General features: G+C 33.6%; 1 protein-coding gene across 1 annotated transcript in view; it reads right to left on the bottom strand.

Annotated features, from left to right (window-relative positions):
• The window catches only part of DYNC2H1 (dynein cytoplasmic 2 heavy chain 1), a 357,806-nt gene that overhangs the window by 11,233 nt on the left and 329,092 nt on the right, over window positions 1-17,481 (bottom strand). The window contains exon 87 of the mRNA XM_059930504.1: window positions 11,190-11,271. Coding sequence (XP_059786487.1) covers window positions 11,190-11,271 — 82 coding nt within the window. The remainder of the gene's footprint in view (window positions 1-11,189; window positions 11,272-17,481) is intronic.

A 17,481-nucleotide genomic window follows, 5' to 3' on the forward strand; every position in this document is an offset into this window, starting at 1 on the left:
TCCAACATAGTTTTCTAAAAAATAGAACAAAATTCGGAAAGGTTAATGAAAAAATTCTTGACATGTCATGCAGAGCTGAAAGAAGAATAAAAAAGGAGAAAGAGTTAATCTCTTATACTCTAAATTAAACTTAGTGTAAATTTATAAGATTATGAAAATAAAAATATAATTATTTTGGTAATATTAGTTTCATATTTCTTCTTTAAAAGTGTTCATTCTTTTCATTTCTGTAGTGTTAATCTACCCTGAGTTTATCTAAAGGCAACAAACGTAGAGTCTGCATTTTGCATTCAGATCCCCATCTATAGTCTCACAATTTAAACTTGATAGAAAATGTAAACAATCTTATAAATATTGTATAGTACCTTTTAAGTTAACATACTGTAGAATTTTAGAGTCAAGGGAACACTTTAAGTTGGAAGTGTTGAAATCATTTTCAGTTATAACTAGAGAATGGTTTAGGGACAAGGAGGTACTAGTAGAGTATACCGTGACAAATAGTTCTGATTAGCTAAATTTATAGTAGGGTTCTTTACCATGAAAAGATAAGCAACTTGTTTGTGAGTGAAAGAGCTGGGATAAAAATAGAATTATTGAATTCCTAAGTTCAATATTCTTGCTACTATACCACTAATGTGATGTTATACAGGCCACTTAGGGTTGCTGAAGTATTGCCTTGAAGAAATGTAAATTAAAATTTAAAGAGTACTTGCTAATTTCAGTGCTAGAAAATCTCTGCAAGATAATTCTTCTAAGGCCTCTTCTAGAAATTTCATTGAGTTTTGCGCTCAATTGGTCTTTATAGAAATTTGTAAAAGTAGTCCCCACTGATAGTGTCACAACTTGACTATGTAATATGCATATACAGATATAAACTCATCATTTTCCTCTTCTAACCAGGGGGTAGGAGGGGTGAGAAATACTATTCTCTGGAGCCTATTTCAGTAATTGGCACTACTGACCATGTAGTTGCTTAATCAGACACCTGGGAGACATTCTTGGTTCCTTCTCCTGAACTTCCCACATGCCATCAACTATCAAGTACAGCCACTTCCAATAAAATCTTCTAAATCTGTCCTTTTCTCTCTACACCCTCTATCATTCCCCTACTTTGGAATGTAAAGTAAAAAAAATGAAAACATAAGAACTTCAAAAAGCGATACCCTGTTTTTATATAATAAAATGATAATATATCAGGGATTGGAGTAGTATCAACAAATGGTACCCTTGTTACATCTGGAATTCTGCATCAATGGAAGGTGAAAAAGCAGGTAGGCCCAAAATATTACCTTTATTACTGAAAAAGATAGTTTGGAGGATATAACAGGTCTCCAGGCAAATGGACTTGCTAATATCAACACTAAACACAAGAATTTTGAAGGCTTAACTTCTAGTTATGACAGTACTAAGCTAAGGAGCCAGCTGCACCAGGTGCAGAGACCGCCTTGAAGGGGCAGAGCAGAATGTGTACACCCAAAAGAAAAGCATAAGAAGGTGCAGTATTCAGCCCGGGATTTCTGACTCAAACTCACAGTCAGATAAAGTGACACCTTTCCTTTAGGAGTCAGGAAAGGAAGGAGTCAGGTAGAAGGCAGAGAGTGTCTAGGAGTATGAACATTAGTAAATATTCCTCCACGTAGAAAAAAACAACAGGAGCAGGAAATAAGAAATCTCCTCTAACATTATATTTAAAATACTTGGAAAATTGCCTGATATACAGCAAGTGCTCAATAAGTATTAGCTATTACTGTTCATTTAATCTAATCCATATTCGAATTTCTAGACATTTAGAATTATTTCATATAGTGTGTCCATTTAAATAAGGCAAAATAAGGTTTGATTGGAAATTATTTAAATAATTTCAATCAAAAAACTTTTGCCTATATTTAATTTTGCAAAATATTTCCCAAATTTGTCCTAGATAACTGAGTCTATCCATCACTTCATTTATACATCAAAGAGCTAGGTGATGTGTTAGAGCATGCTTTCTGATTTGATCAATACTGTACTTCCACTCTCTTTTTCACCCCCTTTAAATGATAAGCCATATTAAAATGCTATTTATACTTACATATATACTTATGGGGCAAACTTCATATTTTTCTATTAAAAGTTTGTTAGAAGTCTATTTTAGTCATTAGTACCTTATTGTGCATGACACATATCCCTTGGATGCAAAGAAATAATTACTGAGATCAGAGCTCATTTGTTTATATTATTTTATTTTATTTTTTCAAGTAGACATTTTTTTGAATTCCAGTATTTTCTTTATTTCCACGAGACATTTGAAAATATTAACTATATCAACATCTGATCTCTCTCTTCTTTTTTACTTTAATCTTTTTTTTTAAATTGAAGTATAGTTGATTTACAATATTGTGCTAATTTCAGGTGTACAGCAAAGTAATTCAGTTATACATACATATATATCTATTTTTTTCAGATTCTTTCCCCTTATAGGTAATTACAAAATATTGAGTATAGCTCCCTGTGCTATACAGTAGGTCCTTGTTGGTCATCTATTTTATATATAGTAGTGTGTATATGTTAATCCCAAACTCCTAATTTATCCCTCTCTCCCTCTTTCCCCTTTGGTAACCATAGGGGTTATGTCTGTTTACATTATTTTAAAAGAACCGCATTGTTGAGGCTGCCTCTTGACATCTGTACAAATATACTATTTGAGTTGAATGCAAATAATTAAGTGAAAGGCATCTAAATGTGCATCTCTTGCTGTAATACCATTTCCTCTAACTATTCTTGTTTTGCTTATAAATGCATAGCTTTCAATTTAACAGAATAGGAACAGCATAAAATCATTAAAACAAAAGGAAAAGAATCTCTACTCGAATGTTATTCACACTTGAACCTCTGATTAAAACATCTGAAACAGAGGGGCAGCTGCAAAAGTAAGAAAATTAAAAAACAAAACGACAACAAAAACTCCAAAACCCCCCCTCACACACATTTCGTTTTGTTTATAGTTTCAAAACCATTTATTAAGGGGTAGTGTATATCAGGCCAACCACAACTGCATAAATATATTCCAAATAACTACCATGACCCCAACCTATTTTGAAAAGGCTATTTATAAGATCGATCTGATTCAATTCTTTGAGGTGAGACTCAAAAGGGGTTAGCAACAGTAACAGTAGTGACTTTGTTCACTAAAAACAGGATTAAAGCCATTAATTTATTTCATATACAACGCTGAATTTCTTGAACACTTCTGATTTTAACTTGAATTTAACTTGGATTTAACGGTGAATTAAATGTTTCCTTTGCACAGCAAAGGAAACCATCACATAATGAAAAGATAAGCTACGGAATGAGAGAAAATATTTGCAAACAATGTACCAACAAGGGGTTAATATCCAAAGTATACAAAGAGCTCACACAACTCAATATTGAAAAAACAAACTACCCAGTCAAAACATGGGCAGAAGACTTAAATAGACATTTCTCCAAAGACGACTTCCAGATGGCCAACAGGCACATGAAAAGATACTCAATTATTTTCAGTATATTTAATATATAGTTTTCCTCTTTATTCCTTTTTGTTTAATTTTTCTCCTTTTCTGCTAATGGATTGCATATCTATTTTTAAGCTTTTAACCATACCTTTTGAAGAGTAACTGTGACATTTTCTAATGAATTCTTAGTTACTTTTGAAGAGTAACTGTGACATTTTCTAATGAATTCTTAGTTATTCAGTACTTCTCCTGAACATGAAATGGATTTTATTTCAGCATGTTATTTCTAATCTAATTATTACTGTTTAGAGTTTTAGTTTTAGTTTAAACATAATAAAAAGTTATATTTTACAGTCAATACTTAATTTAAATTACATGCTAAAATTAAATTATTTTGTAATTTTTGGGCTCACTATTATTTTTGGTATATATTGTTTTCTCTGTGGCTTTTCTCTTTCATGTTTTAATACTTCTTTGAGGTTCTGAGAGTGGTAAGCCCTTGTGGTGTTTGGGTTTCTGGAAATATCTTTTTATTGCTTTCATTACTGAATGATATTTTAGATGGGAATAAAATTTGAGGTTAACAATTACTTTTCCTCATCAGTTTGAATATATTACTCACTCCATTGCCTTTTGGCATCTAGTGAGCTGATGAGTAATCTATTTGATGTTACTTTTTTGTTTTTTTTGTATTTTTTTTTGGTTGGCACTCTGACTTTTCTATCTGGTAGCTTTTAAGATTTTTTCACTTTAACCCTGATATTGTATAGTTTCATTATAGTGTAACGAGGTGTGAACTTGAATATACTTCTAGTTAATTTTTTTGGTACTTTGCATGTGCATTTCACCTGAGAACTCTTATCATTTTCCAATTCTGGAAAATCCCTGCAACTAATTTTTCAAATTTTGCTTCTCTGCCATTCTGTCTGTTCTATAGTAGAAATCCTTTTACAAGTAGGATAGAATGCCTTAAACTATCCTCTATGTCTGATAATATCTCTTTCATATTTTTAGCACTTTACATTTGTGATCAGTTCTGAGTTAATTCCTTAGCACTAACTTCCAATTAATATGTCTCTTTCAATTGTATCTAATGTAGAGTACATTTAATCTATCAATATTTCATTTAAAGATTATATTTTTCATCTCCAAGACTACTGATTGGTTTTCACATCCACCTACATATAACTGTATTATTTCTGCCTGTTTCTATTCTGTAAGTTCTGATAATTTTTTTAGTGAAAGTTATTCTTTCTTACAACTGTTTAAGGAAACTAAAATAAACATTTTAACATTTTTTATCAGATTTTCCCAAAAGTAATAATAAATGAAATGACCAGATGTTGACTGACCTAATGATTTTGCTCATTCTCTTTTCTAGGATTAGATTTTTTCCCCATTTATTTTGGATTTTGGTTTCTAGGTTCATCTTGAGGGGTATTTTATTTTTCTCCCACATACCTCTAGAGTGACCTTTCCAAATCTACATAGCTATAAAATTTACAATGCCAGTTTGAAGGTTCTCTTCTGCAGGTGTTGGGGATATTGCAGTTCTAAGCTATTGATCTGGTGGTTAGTGTGGCTCAATATCTAGTATTAAGTCTATGCCTTTATCTTTCAGCCTCCTTAGGCCTATAACTTTATTCAGTCTCCTTTTATTGGAGAGCTGGAGAGCCTAACCTCAGTCCTGGATTTAAGCAATGACCCCTGTTTCAGTCTCCATTTCACATACAGCACCACTAATTCCTTTCACTCTGCTGGGGCCATACTGTTCATTGCTTCCTACTTCTGGACTTGGAGCTCAAGACCTGTACTTTCAGACTTAGTCACAATTTTACTTTGTCCTGCTTTTGATGCAATGAAATATTGATCTTGTATCTGAAGCCAGACTATGTTTGTGGTTTCCTCTTTTTATATTTTTTCTATCATTATATATCTATCTGGAGCAGAGAGGATGAATCATTAGCTCCATGGGCCATCTTCACCTGAAGTTCTCAACTGTTTAAAATCAGAATACATTACACAATATAATATATAAAGGGAGGAAAGAAAAATGGGTAGACAAATATCTAGGGGGATATACTAAGTATATCTCTTAGAATGAAAGAAAAATAAAGTTTGTACTGAATGTGTTAGGTCCATTTAATTATAAAAAGAAGTTTTGAGGAAAAAATGTCCTAAAATATTAAAATTAATCTGCATAATCGTTTCATGGGTCTGTTTGCTTATTAAAAAATTCATAAAGTTGTATTATTAAGATTTGTGAAACTTATTGTATGATATTATGCTTCACTATAAAACTTTACCAAAAATAAGATACAGAGGGTCAACATGAGGAGGCTCTACACATAAGCCAAAGACTAGGGACACTGCACATGAAAAAGAATAATAAATGCAATTTACAGAAGCACATTAAATATATAAGAAGTTCACACTAATACTTAAAAACAAAGAAGAAATGTTATTGAACACTGTGGGAAACAGTGTATCAACACCATATTCTGAATATCCCTAGTTTAAATTTTTTAAAAAAAGCATTTATCCTTTATTTCTATATAAAATTCCATGGTATCTAGGTAACCACATAGACCTAGTTGATTAGGCTTCTTTGAAGAAAATTTCAGCTAATAAATGCAGAAGGAATAACAGATTTAGAAAAATTTGTTTCATTATCTACAACTAACTTCCATTTTATAAAAAAACGAGGGACAGAAGAACAAAAGTTACATAATAACACAAGGAAGCCAAGACATGAATATCAACTGTAGATCATTCTATAAGAGAAGTAACCTTGATTCTGTAACAAACAGTGGTATGAAATAATAAGAGGAACCCCATCTAGATGTGAAAAGACATAAAGTACATAATAACCAAACACAGTGTCTGGACCTTGACTCTCATTTGAACAAACTATTGGAAAAGAGTTTTTTTTTGAGACAGTGGTAAATATTGTTATGAACTGAGTGTTAAATGACGCCAAGGAATTATTGTTAATTTTTGTATGTGTGATAATATATTGTGTTTATTTAAGAAAAAAATTGTTTGAGAAATGAAGGAGTAAAACAAAACAATGCCTGGAATTGCTTCAGCAAAGACAATCAAAAAGAGAAAAAGAAGGAATGTTTCTAAATTTTGAAAACTTTGCATATGGAGATTCATTTTACTATTCTCTCTCCTTCTGTATCTGTTTGAAATTGTTTAATAAGGAAAAATACTATAAAAAATTGGAAAAAACTTGAAGATCAGAGAATATTTAAATTTTCTCTAGGGAATTACCTTCTCTGTCTAGAGCTACTTTCCAATACAGTAGCCATGGCCACATGTGCTATTGATCATTGAGATGTTACTAGTCTGAATTGAGATGTGCCATAAATATGGAATATATGATGGATTTCAAGGACTTTATACAATAAAAAGGAAAGTAAAATATCCCATTCATAATTTTAAAATAGTTATTATATGTTGAAGCAACAATATTTTGTATATATTAGGTTAAATAAAAAAATATTAAAATTATTTGTATCTGTTTCTTTTACTTTGTTTAATGTAACTACTAGAAAATATAAAATTACATATGTGGCTTGATATAGGTTGAAGAAAGGAAAGCGTGCTAGGGAAAGAAATACAAACAGGTTTCTTCGAAGTTTTTGAAAGCTGGGGAAGGACTAGAACAGTTGATGGAACTTAGTACCTAATCCCAGCACACTGACTTTTTTTCAGTACAGTGTCAAGTAAAGTCAGAATGTTTCGTAGCAGAAAGACTTTCAAAACAGGAAATTTGAGCCAGTTTTCAGCCTCCTGCTATATTTGGAGAGCATGAGAAGAGAGCATTCAACTGGAAAGGCTACCTAAACAGTGTAGTCAACTGAGAATTAAACGTCCTTTAAACTGGTGGAAACATAGTAAGACACTCAAAGCATTTAATGTTACAAGAATATCAAAAAGATTTAAAACCTCTGGTTGCTGTAGTTACTTAAGTTCTTAAGAAAAATCATTTTTTGTTGAACTGGTTTTATATCGTACTAGTTTGCACATACCAACTCATTTTAGAGATTGACTTTTAGAGAAAATTATATTACTAAGCACTCTTATAGTTCCCCCATGATTTTTTTTTTTAACATCTTTATAGGAGTGTAATTGCTTTACAATGGTGTGTTAGTTTCTGCTTTATAACAAAGTGAATCAGTTATACATATACATATGTTCCCATATCTCTTCCCTCTTGCATCTCCCTCCCTCCCACCCTCCCTCTCCCACCCCTCTAAGTGGTCACAAAGCACCGAGCTGATCTTCCTGTGCTATGCGGCTGCTTCCCACTAGCTATGTATTTTACATTTGGTAGTGTATATATGTCCATGCCACTCTCTCACCCTGTCACATCTTACCCTTCCCCCTCCCCATATCCTCAAGTCCATTCTCTAGTAGGTCTGTGTCTTTATTCTCCCATGATTTAAAAAAAAATCTCCACTTTATAATGACTATATAAGCATATTCACATTAAGTGCTCAGTTTTAAAAATGAAAACTATCAGAAATATATGTCTTAAAATGAACTATTTAAGGATTTTTTTTTTTTTGGTAGATTGTCCACTGCTGGACTGATAAGCTACTTACACTCATTTGGGGAGGATGCGTCTAAAGCTCATAACTCCCAATTCTGATGAGCCCATTCTCCTCATGAACCCTCACATGTCTAAATGTCTAATTTCTTCATTGTTTTAACTTCTATTTCCTGGTAAGCTTTACAAGGGAGGGAACTGAAATATGAATAGCATAATAACCACTTGGTATATGGGCAGACTCTAGCTTGGCATGAAGCAGCCGAAATGAACTGGCAAGCATAAGTGGCTATATGACTCTACCAGGTCCCAAAGGAGCAGCAGCTTTCAGGTATCCTAAGGAATTGTGCATTATTAACAAGACTAAAATGTTTTTAATAAGCCTGATTTGCCAAGGTAAAAGACTTGTTTTTGCCTTTTGTGTTTGGCAGCATCAGCAGTCAAGGAGGAAGCTGGAAGCTACCCAGATTTGCCAGGGCAAAACTTTCACAGCCTTGGGCAAGATCTAGCACACAAGCTGAACGGGTGCTGGATTTACACCTTTTCCAGTACTAAGTTTCACAACTGCTGTTTAACAAATAATAAATCAATAATGGTAGTGAGGAAATTTTAGAGGGCCATGTTCAGGATCTAAAAAAATCAATATACATACATGTTCTCTTAAGCTGGTCTAAGGGGTTGAGATATTGATTGGTGTGGGAACTATAGCCTTACTTGAACATTTCACTGGTTTAATTCAGTCTAGGGTGGTAGAGATTGAAAAATATTCAAAATAAATTAAATTCTGCAGTGATAGTAACATTCAAATATAATTCAAATCCAAAATTCTCCTATCAAAATAATCCTTTTGCTGAAAAATTTGATTAAGAGGAACCTAAATGAATTATTTAACTTGCTGATTTTGCCAAGTGCAAACAGTGAGGGGCTTACAAAAACTTTTTATCTGATAAGTATATCTGGAACTGCAGGTAAGAAATTAGGAAATGTGCTTCTATAGCTCACATGAATGAGGGGCCAAAGAGAGGAAAAATTCTGTTGAATTACCTCAAATCCCATGTGTAGGGATGGCTTTTTTAACTTAAAGTTGTAAGATATAATTGTATCAAACTTATAATGTTCCTGAATATATTGACCAATGAATATTTTGGTTTTTAACAATACAGTAGCTTTCATGAATGTCAAATGACAAATGAAAGAATTCTGCTTTCCTGGATAACAGTAGACAACTTTTATTAAAATATACTTTTGTTTCTAATTAAAAAATAAATATTGCCTAATGAAACCTAATCCAAATCAAGTTAAAAGAAATAATAAAACACACACACACACACATCGGTTTTCAGAGACCCTCGTAATAAACATGTCAAGGAAGTTATTATTTATATCCATTGATAAAAGAGACAACAAAGGCTCAGACTGCTTCATTAATTGTTTTTAAAAGTCACAAGGCTCTGTTTTGGAGAACTAAGATTAGACTCTTGCTTTATTAACTGCCAGCCTTTTTCCCCATCTATAAAACATAACATATATGCTTGGGGTTTTCTGGTTGTAGATAATTTTATTTCTATTTTGTAAGAACAGGAGCAAAATAGTTCTGGAAATATGAACACACCTTGACACAGAATAAAACTCATTTCCCTTGTTTTTTATATCAATATACCTAAATAATGATACTACCATATTGTGTGTGTGCTTCACAGCTGCTAAGAGACCACACAACCAGGTAAACTGCATGATTCCTGGATTATACATCATGTGTTCCCGCCCTCTCCTTAACAGCTAGGCAACAGTTTATGTGCACCAATAATAGCTAAGGTAGCTCTTATGGGCTAGAGGCTAAGGTTAAAATAAAATGCAAAGGATGAAAGAGAACCTGCTAATTTCTTCAGCTTCAACGGAGAATTTTGTAGCAATCTATAGAGCCAATAGAGAAAGAAAGACCTAGCTTATTGTTAATGATCAAATTTCTGGCCGACTATACCATTACAGCTGCTGTTAATAATGCCTATTATAGTGCCTCTCCTATTGTTGGCCTTCAACTCAACAATTCAACAAGGTTTTAATGGAGCGTTTATTATGTAGGAGGTATTGTTTGAGGTATTTGAGATACAACAAAACTGGAAAAAAAGTGACTACTCTCATGGGACTTACATTCCAGTAGAATAAGACAGACAACAAAACAACAAATATAATAAATAAATTATATAGTATGTTAGAAAGCAGTAGTAATATGAAAAGAAAATTGTTGGCCTGAGAACTAGAATTATATAAATAGAACTTCTGAAAAGTCAGTTGCCTAAGGTTAACTAAGTTAAAGAACTATAGTTTTACATTTATTTTAATTATATGTAATATACCGAACTAGATACTGGGTATCTGAAGATAGATAAGACAGTCTTTATCTTCAATGTCATTACAGTCTCGTAAGACAGACCAACACAGATGTATAGAGATAATCATACTACAACATGCAGCATCTTATATTAGCAGTGGAAAAAAGTTAAGAGGGCAATTCTATGTGTGAGAATGGGAAAGAAGAATGGTAGAGAATGCCAATGACATGGAAGAAGGTTGGAGTTGTTGGAGGAAGGATTTCATTAGTTTTGTTATTAATATTTGAATGGTTATCTATATTATCTATTATTGCAAGAATAATGCATTTTTAGCAGAAAAGCTAGCTAGGAAAATTTATACTGCAAAAGATGGCTTAATTTTTTTTTAACATAGTTGGTTTGATTTTAACAGTGAACTAATATACTCACAAATTGTAAACTCCCTAAGGACAAGATTTGGTCTAAATTTTTCACACATTTTATACATACTTTATTGTATAGCAAATATTTATTGACTTGAATGTTAGAACAGGTAACCTAACAGAACTTCAAGATTTATATCATTTTTTACCGAAGTTACATTTTCAAATACTATGTTATATTCCTAAGATTCTTATTTTTGCATTAGAACATGTTGTATCTTGTACAGGTTGTTTCATGTTGAATCTTAACTTACTTTGATTTTTCACACAGGTAATATAATCTGTCTCTGCTGATCTTACACTATAGAGATAGGTGACTTTGAGATTGGAGCAAAATCTCTTTATCACAGTTGGTAATTACATAATTTTTGACTCAGATAAACATCTAAAATTATTCTAATACCTTAATTTGCAGCTTTGCTTCTTGCAGTCGACCTTTCCATGAGGCCACAAATTTAAGGCTATCCACAGAGCAGACCACAGCCCTGTAAAAATAAAGCATCAAATGTCAGAAAGAGATATTTTTCAGGAATTAAAATATGAATAGCTATAGAAGATATACACACTCCTATTTATTTAAAGTTGAAATATTTATAATGTACAAGTAATCAGATATTTTAGGCTATGCACAATACCTTAGATTTCACACTAAGTTTTTAAAGTTAACTTGTTATGTCAGTCTCCTCTTCAAGGTTGTGTAGGTACCTTGAGGATAGGGTCTTTTATTTTTACATCCTCCGTTTTGATCATCATCCTCAAATGCAGGCACATAATGGGGGTTCAATAAATGTTTACTAGCTGAACTGAAATATGATATTTATAATATGCTCTTGAGGTACTACCAATTGAATATCCCCCAAAGCACTAAAAAGCAACTAAGTTTTTTTCAGTATGTTTTTGGAAGTGTCTCTTTCATTGCATTCTAACTTCTTAAAAATTATAGACTATATATGATATGATATTCCAAATTTGTTTTTAAAAAGAGTTTGATCTTAACCATCAAATACTGTTTCCCACCAAGAAGCCTAGTCAGCATTGTCCAACAGAATTTTCTACAGAGATAAATATATTTTCATTCAGTCCAAAATGGCAGCCACTACCCAAATGTGGCTATTGAGAACTTTAAATGTGGATAGTGTATTGAGAAATTACATTTTTAATTTTATTTAACTTGTTTGGGGGGGTGTTATTAAAGAATTTTAATAGCAGGTGGTGTTAGCAGTTCTTTTCTTCCTGATACAGACCAGGGTTTTTCCATCTGACTTTATACTAGGACCACTTGGATTTGGGTGGAGTGAGCAGGATGGGAAGAGGGGAGAAGGTTCAAGGGGGAAATACGCTTTTACATAAATCACATGTGAAGGGAGTTTTGAAGTCATTATTGCTATTGCTTCAGGATGATGGGGTTGTTTGTTTCTTTTGATATTAAGTTGTATGAGCTGTTTGTATATATTGGTTATTAACTCCTTGTCAGCTGCATTATTTGCAAATATTTTCTCCCATTCCTTAGGTTGTATTTTCATTTTGTTGATGGTTTCCTTTGTTGTGCAAAAGCTTTTAAGTTTTCTTAGGTCCAATTTGTTTATTTTTACTTTTATTTCTTTTGCCTTAGGAGACAGATCCAAAAACTATTGATACGATTTATGTCAAAGAGTGTTCTGCCTATGTTGTCTTCTAGGAGTTTTATGGTTTCATGTCTAACATTTAGAACTTTAATCCATTCTGGCTTTATTTTGAATATGGTGTGAGGTAATGTTCTAATCTCATTGTTTTACATGTAGATGCCCAGATTTTCCAGTGCCACTTATTGAACAGACTGTCTTTTCTCCATTGTATATTCCTGCCTCCTTTGTTGTATATTAATTGACCACAGGTGTTGGGGTTTATTTCTGGGCTCTCTAATCTGTTCCATTGATCTGTGTGTCTGTTTTTGTGCCGGTACCATGCTGTTTTGATTACTGTAGGTTTGCAGAATAGTCTGAAGTCTAGAAGAATGATATCTCCAGCTTTGTTCTTTTTTTATCAAGATTGCTTTGGCAGGGACTTCCCTGGCAGTCCAGTGGTTAAGACTCTGTGCTTCCACTGCAGGGGGCATGGGTTCAATCCCTGGTCAGGGAAGTAAGATCCTGCATACCAAGTGGCGTGGCCAAAAAAAAAAGAAAAAGAAAAAAAAAAGAAAAAAGAGATTTCTTTGGCAATTTGGAGTCTTTTGTGGTTCCATTTCAATTTTAGGGTCATTTGTTCTAGTTCCATGAAAAGTGTCATGAGTATTTTGATAGGGCCTGCATTAAATTTGTAGATTGCTTTGGTAGTATAGTCATTTTAATAAAATCCTAAGAGCAACAGGTATCTTTCTATTGTTTGGAATCTTCTTCAGTTTCCTTCATCAATGTTTTATACTTTTCAGACATAAGTCTTTCACCTCCTTTGTTAACTTTATTCCTAGGTGTTCTTTTTGATGTGACTTTAAACATGATTTTTTTTTGACTTTCTCTTTTTGATAGCTCATTATTATTGTATAGAAACATAATAGATTTCTGTATATTAATCTTGTATCCTGCAACTTTGCTGAATTCATTTATTAGTTCTAATAGTTTTTGGGTGGAGACTTGAGGGTTTTCTATATATACAGTATCATGTCATCTGCAAATAGTGAAAGTTTTAACTCTTCCCTTCTAATATGGATGCTTTTTATTTCTTTCTTGTCTGATTACTGTGGCTAGGACTTCAAATAATATGTTAAATAGAAGTAGTGAGAGTGGGCATCCTTGTCTTGTTCCTGAATTTAGAAGAAGGCTTTCATATTTTCACCACTGAGTATGATGCTGGCTATAGGTCTGTCATAAATGACCTTTACTATGTTGAGGTATGTCCCCTCTATATCCACTTTGATGAGAGTTTTTATCACGAATGGATGTTGAATTTTGTCAAATGCTTTTTCTGCATCTATTGAGATGGTAATGTGATTTGTGCCTTTTCTTGTGGTAATGTGGTGTATCACATTAATTGATTTTCCAATGTTGAGCCATCCTTGTGACTCTCTAATAAATCCCATTTTATCATGGTGTATGAGCCTTTTTATATATTGTTAGATTTGGCTTGCTAATATTTTGTTAAGGATTTTTACATCCTATATTCATCAATTGGCCTGTAATTTTCTTTCTTGTAGTAGTCTTTGGTTGCTTTTGGTTATCAGAGAAATGGTGGCCTTGTAGAATGAATTTGGGAATGTTCTATCCTCTTGAATTTGGGGAATAGTTTTAGAGGACAGGTATTAGTTCTTCTTTATATGTTTGGTAGAATTCCCCTCTGAAGCCACCTAGTCCTGGACTTTTGCTGGCTGGGAGTATTTTTATTACAAATTTAATTTCACTACTAGTGACTAGTCTATTGAAATTATCTATTTCTTCTTAAGTCACTCTTGGCAGGCTGTATACTTCTAGAAATTCATCCATTTCTTCTAGGTTGTCCAATTTGTTGGCATATAACTGTTGGTAGTATTCTCCTGTGATTTTTATTTTTAATCTCTGTGGTATTGGTTGTTATTTCTCCTCTTTCATTTCTTATTTTATTTGGGTCTTCTTCGCTTTTGTTCTTGGTGAGCATGGCTAAAGGCTTATCAATTTTGTTTATCTTTTTAGAAACTCAGCTCTTGGTTTCATTAATCATTTCTATTGTTTTTTTCTTATGTCTATTTTACTTATTTCCCCTCTGATCTCTATTATTTCCTTTCCTCTGCTGACTTTGGGCTTCGCTAATTCTTCTTTTTCTAATTCTTTTAGGTGGTATGTTAGGTTGTTTATTTGAGATTTTTCTTGTTTCTTGAGGAAGGCCTGTATCAGTATCAACTCTTAGAACTGCTGCATCCCATAGATTTTGGAGTGTTTTGTTTCCATTTTCATTTGTCTCAAGGTATTTTCTGATTTCTTCTTTGACTTCCTCATTGACCCATTGGTTTTTTATTAGCATGTCGGTTAGTCTCTATATGTTTGTTCTTTTCCCATTTTTCTTTCTGAAGTTGATTTCTAGCTTTGTACCATTGTGGTCAGAAAAAAGATGCTTGATATAACTTCTATCTTCTTAAATTACTGATGCTTGTTTTGTGATCTAGTATGTGAGCTCTCAAGAAGAATATCTCATATGTTCTTGAAAAGAATGTTTATTCTCCTGTTTTTGGATATAATGTCCTGTAGGTATCAATTATGTGCAAATGTTCTATTGTGTCATTTAAGACCTCTGTTGTCTTTTTGATTTTCTGTCTGGATGATCTGTCCATTGATGTCAGTTGGGTATTAAAGCCCCCTACTATTATTGTATTATTGTCAAGTTATCCCTTCATATCTGTTAGTATTTGCTTCATATATTTAGGTGCTCCTGTATTGGGTGCATATATGTTAACGAGTGTAATATCCTCTTCTTGTATTAATCCTTTTATCATTATATAATGCCCTTCTCTGTCTTTTGTTATAGCCTTTGTTTTAACGTCTATTTTGTCTGACATCAGTTTTGCTACCCCCACTTTCTTCTTGCTTCTGTTTGCATGAAATATCTTTTTTGCACCTGTTCTCTCTCAGTTGGTGTGTATCTTTAGCCCTAAAGTGAGTCTCTTACAGGCAGCATATTGAAGGGTCTTGTTTTTGTATCCAATAAGCCACTTAATTAGAGCATTAGTCCATTGACATTTAAAGTAATTATTAATAGGTATGTACATATTGCCATTTTATTACTTGTTTTCTGGTTGCTTTTGTAGCTTTTTCTGTTCACATCTTTGTTTCTTCTCTAGTGGTTTGACAATTTTCTTTAGTACTATGCTTGTGTTCCTTTCTTTTTAGTTTTTGTGTATGTATTGTAGGTTTTTGATTTGTGGTTACCCTAGGTTCATGTTTATCCTTTAGCTGTTTGTTGTAGTTATAGTTGCTTTTACACTTTTTGTCTTTTAATCTATGTACTGACTTATTTAAGTGATCTTCAACATTTACTATATATTTATCTTTCCTACTGGGATTTTCCCTTTCCTATAGATTCTTACTTATTTTCCATTTAGAGATCCTTCAACAGTTCTTTTAGGGTAGGTTTAGTATTGATGAATTCTTTTAGTTTTTGCTTGTCTGAGAAATTCTTTATCTCTCTTTTTCTATTCTAAATGATAATCTTATTGGGTAGAGTATCCTAGCTTGCAGGTGTTTCCTTTTCAGGATTTTAAATATATCCTTCCTGGCCTGCAATGTTTCTGCAGAGAAATCAGTTGACAGCCTTACGGGGATTCCCTGTGTATGACTCTCTATTTTTCTCTTGCTGCCTTTAGAATTCTCTATTTTTAACTTTTGCCATTTTAATTATGATATATCTTGGTGTGGGTCTGTTTGGGTTCATCTTGTTTGAGACCCTCTGTACTTCCTGTACCTAGATATCTATTTCCTTCTTCATGTTTCTGAAGTTTTCAGACACAATTTCCTCAAATACATTTTCGCTCTCCTTCTCTCTCCCTTCTCCTTCTGGAACCAATAAGATGTGAAAGTTGGGACACTTAATGTCTAAGTGTCTAAGACATGTTTCTTAGATTGCTTTTTTTTAAAAAAAATGTTTTTTCCCCTGGTTCTCTGATTGGACGATTTCCATTATTCTATCTTCCAGATCACTTATGCATTCTTCTGTATCACTTAGTCTGCTATTCATTCCTTCTAATGTGTTATTTCAACTATTAAATTATTTATTTTTGACTGGGTCTTTATATGTTCTATTTCCTTGAGAACATGTTCATTTTTTAGATCAATTCTTTTTCCTAATTCAATTAACATTTTCACTACCAATGTTTCTAACTCTTTATCTGGTAAATTTTTTATTTCTCTTTCATTATTTATTTTTTCTCTTGCTCTTTCAATTGAGAGTAGTTCCTCTGCCTTTTCATTTTTTTAGACTTAACTTTCTCTGCCTCTATGAATTTAGGTGAAACAGTTACCTATTGCATCTGAAAGGGGTGTTCTTATGTTTGAGTGTCTCTATGCTGACTACATATGTTCAATGCCTTTGGTGGGAGAGCTGGATTTGATGTGGATGCCAGTCATGTCTTTCCTCAGAATGTGCTGGCAGCTATCACCTTGGTAAGTGGTGGGGCTGGAGACAGAGCTGGCCTGGGGTGTGAGGCAAGGCTTCTTCTCTGGTCAGTAGCCATCACTGCCCTCTCAGGGACAGGGTCTGATCCCATGTTGCTGCAGCAGAAGACCTGTGTGTCAGGCTCGAACTGGCTCCATTCCCTTTAAGTGTGTGTTTTCCCCACTCCCCACACCAGGAATTTTGTCCCAGGAGGGGAGTGCTGAATCAAGTGAGGTTCATGTGCATACAGCAGTCCAATGTGCTGTCTGTGCAGGCATCTGTGGTTCTGCTCAGCCACAGACCACGGTCGAGTCTTTTCCTTGGTCGCAGCCGCCCCAGATCAAGGGCTGTGCTGTGGCATGGACTAAGTGGGGCCCAACCGTTTGCTAAGCTTGGGCTGAGGCACATGATGAGGTGGTTGGAGGAAAAAACAGGCAGCCACTAGAGCAGACCTCTGTTCCCTGCCTTGGGGGCAAGACTTCTTTGTCTCTCACAACTGATCACTATCTCCAACCTCCTCTGTGCCCCAAAGGGGAGGCAGGGCCTGTGTGGCTTTTCTGTGTATACTGGGGCAAGGTGGTGGGTTGAGCTGTGGTGTACAG

This window comes from Balaenoptera ricei, chromosome 8 (genome assembly GCF_028023285.1).
Source record: "Balaenoptera ricei isolate mBalRic1 chromosome 8, mBalRic1.hap2, whole genome shotgun sequence".
NCBI classification, from domain to species: Eukaryota; Metazoa; Chordata; class Mammalia; order Artiodactyla; family Balaenopteridae; genus Balaenoptera; species Balaenoptera ricei.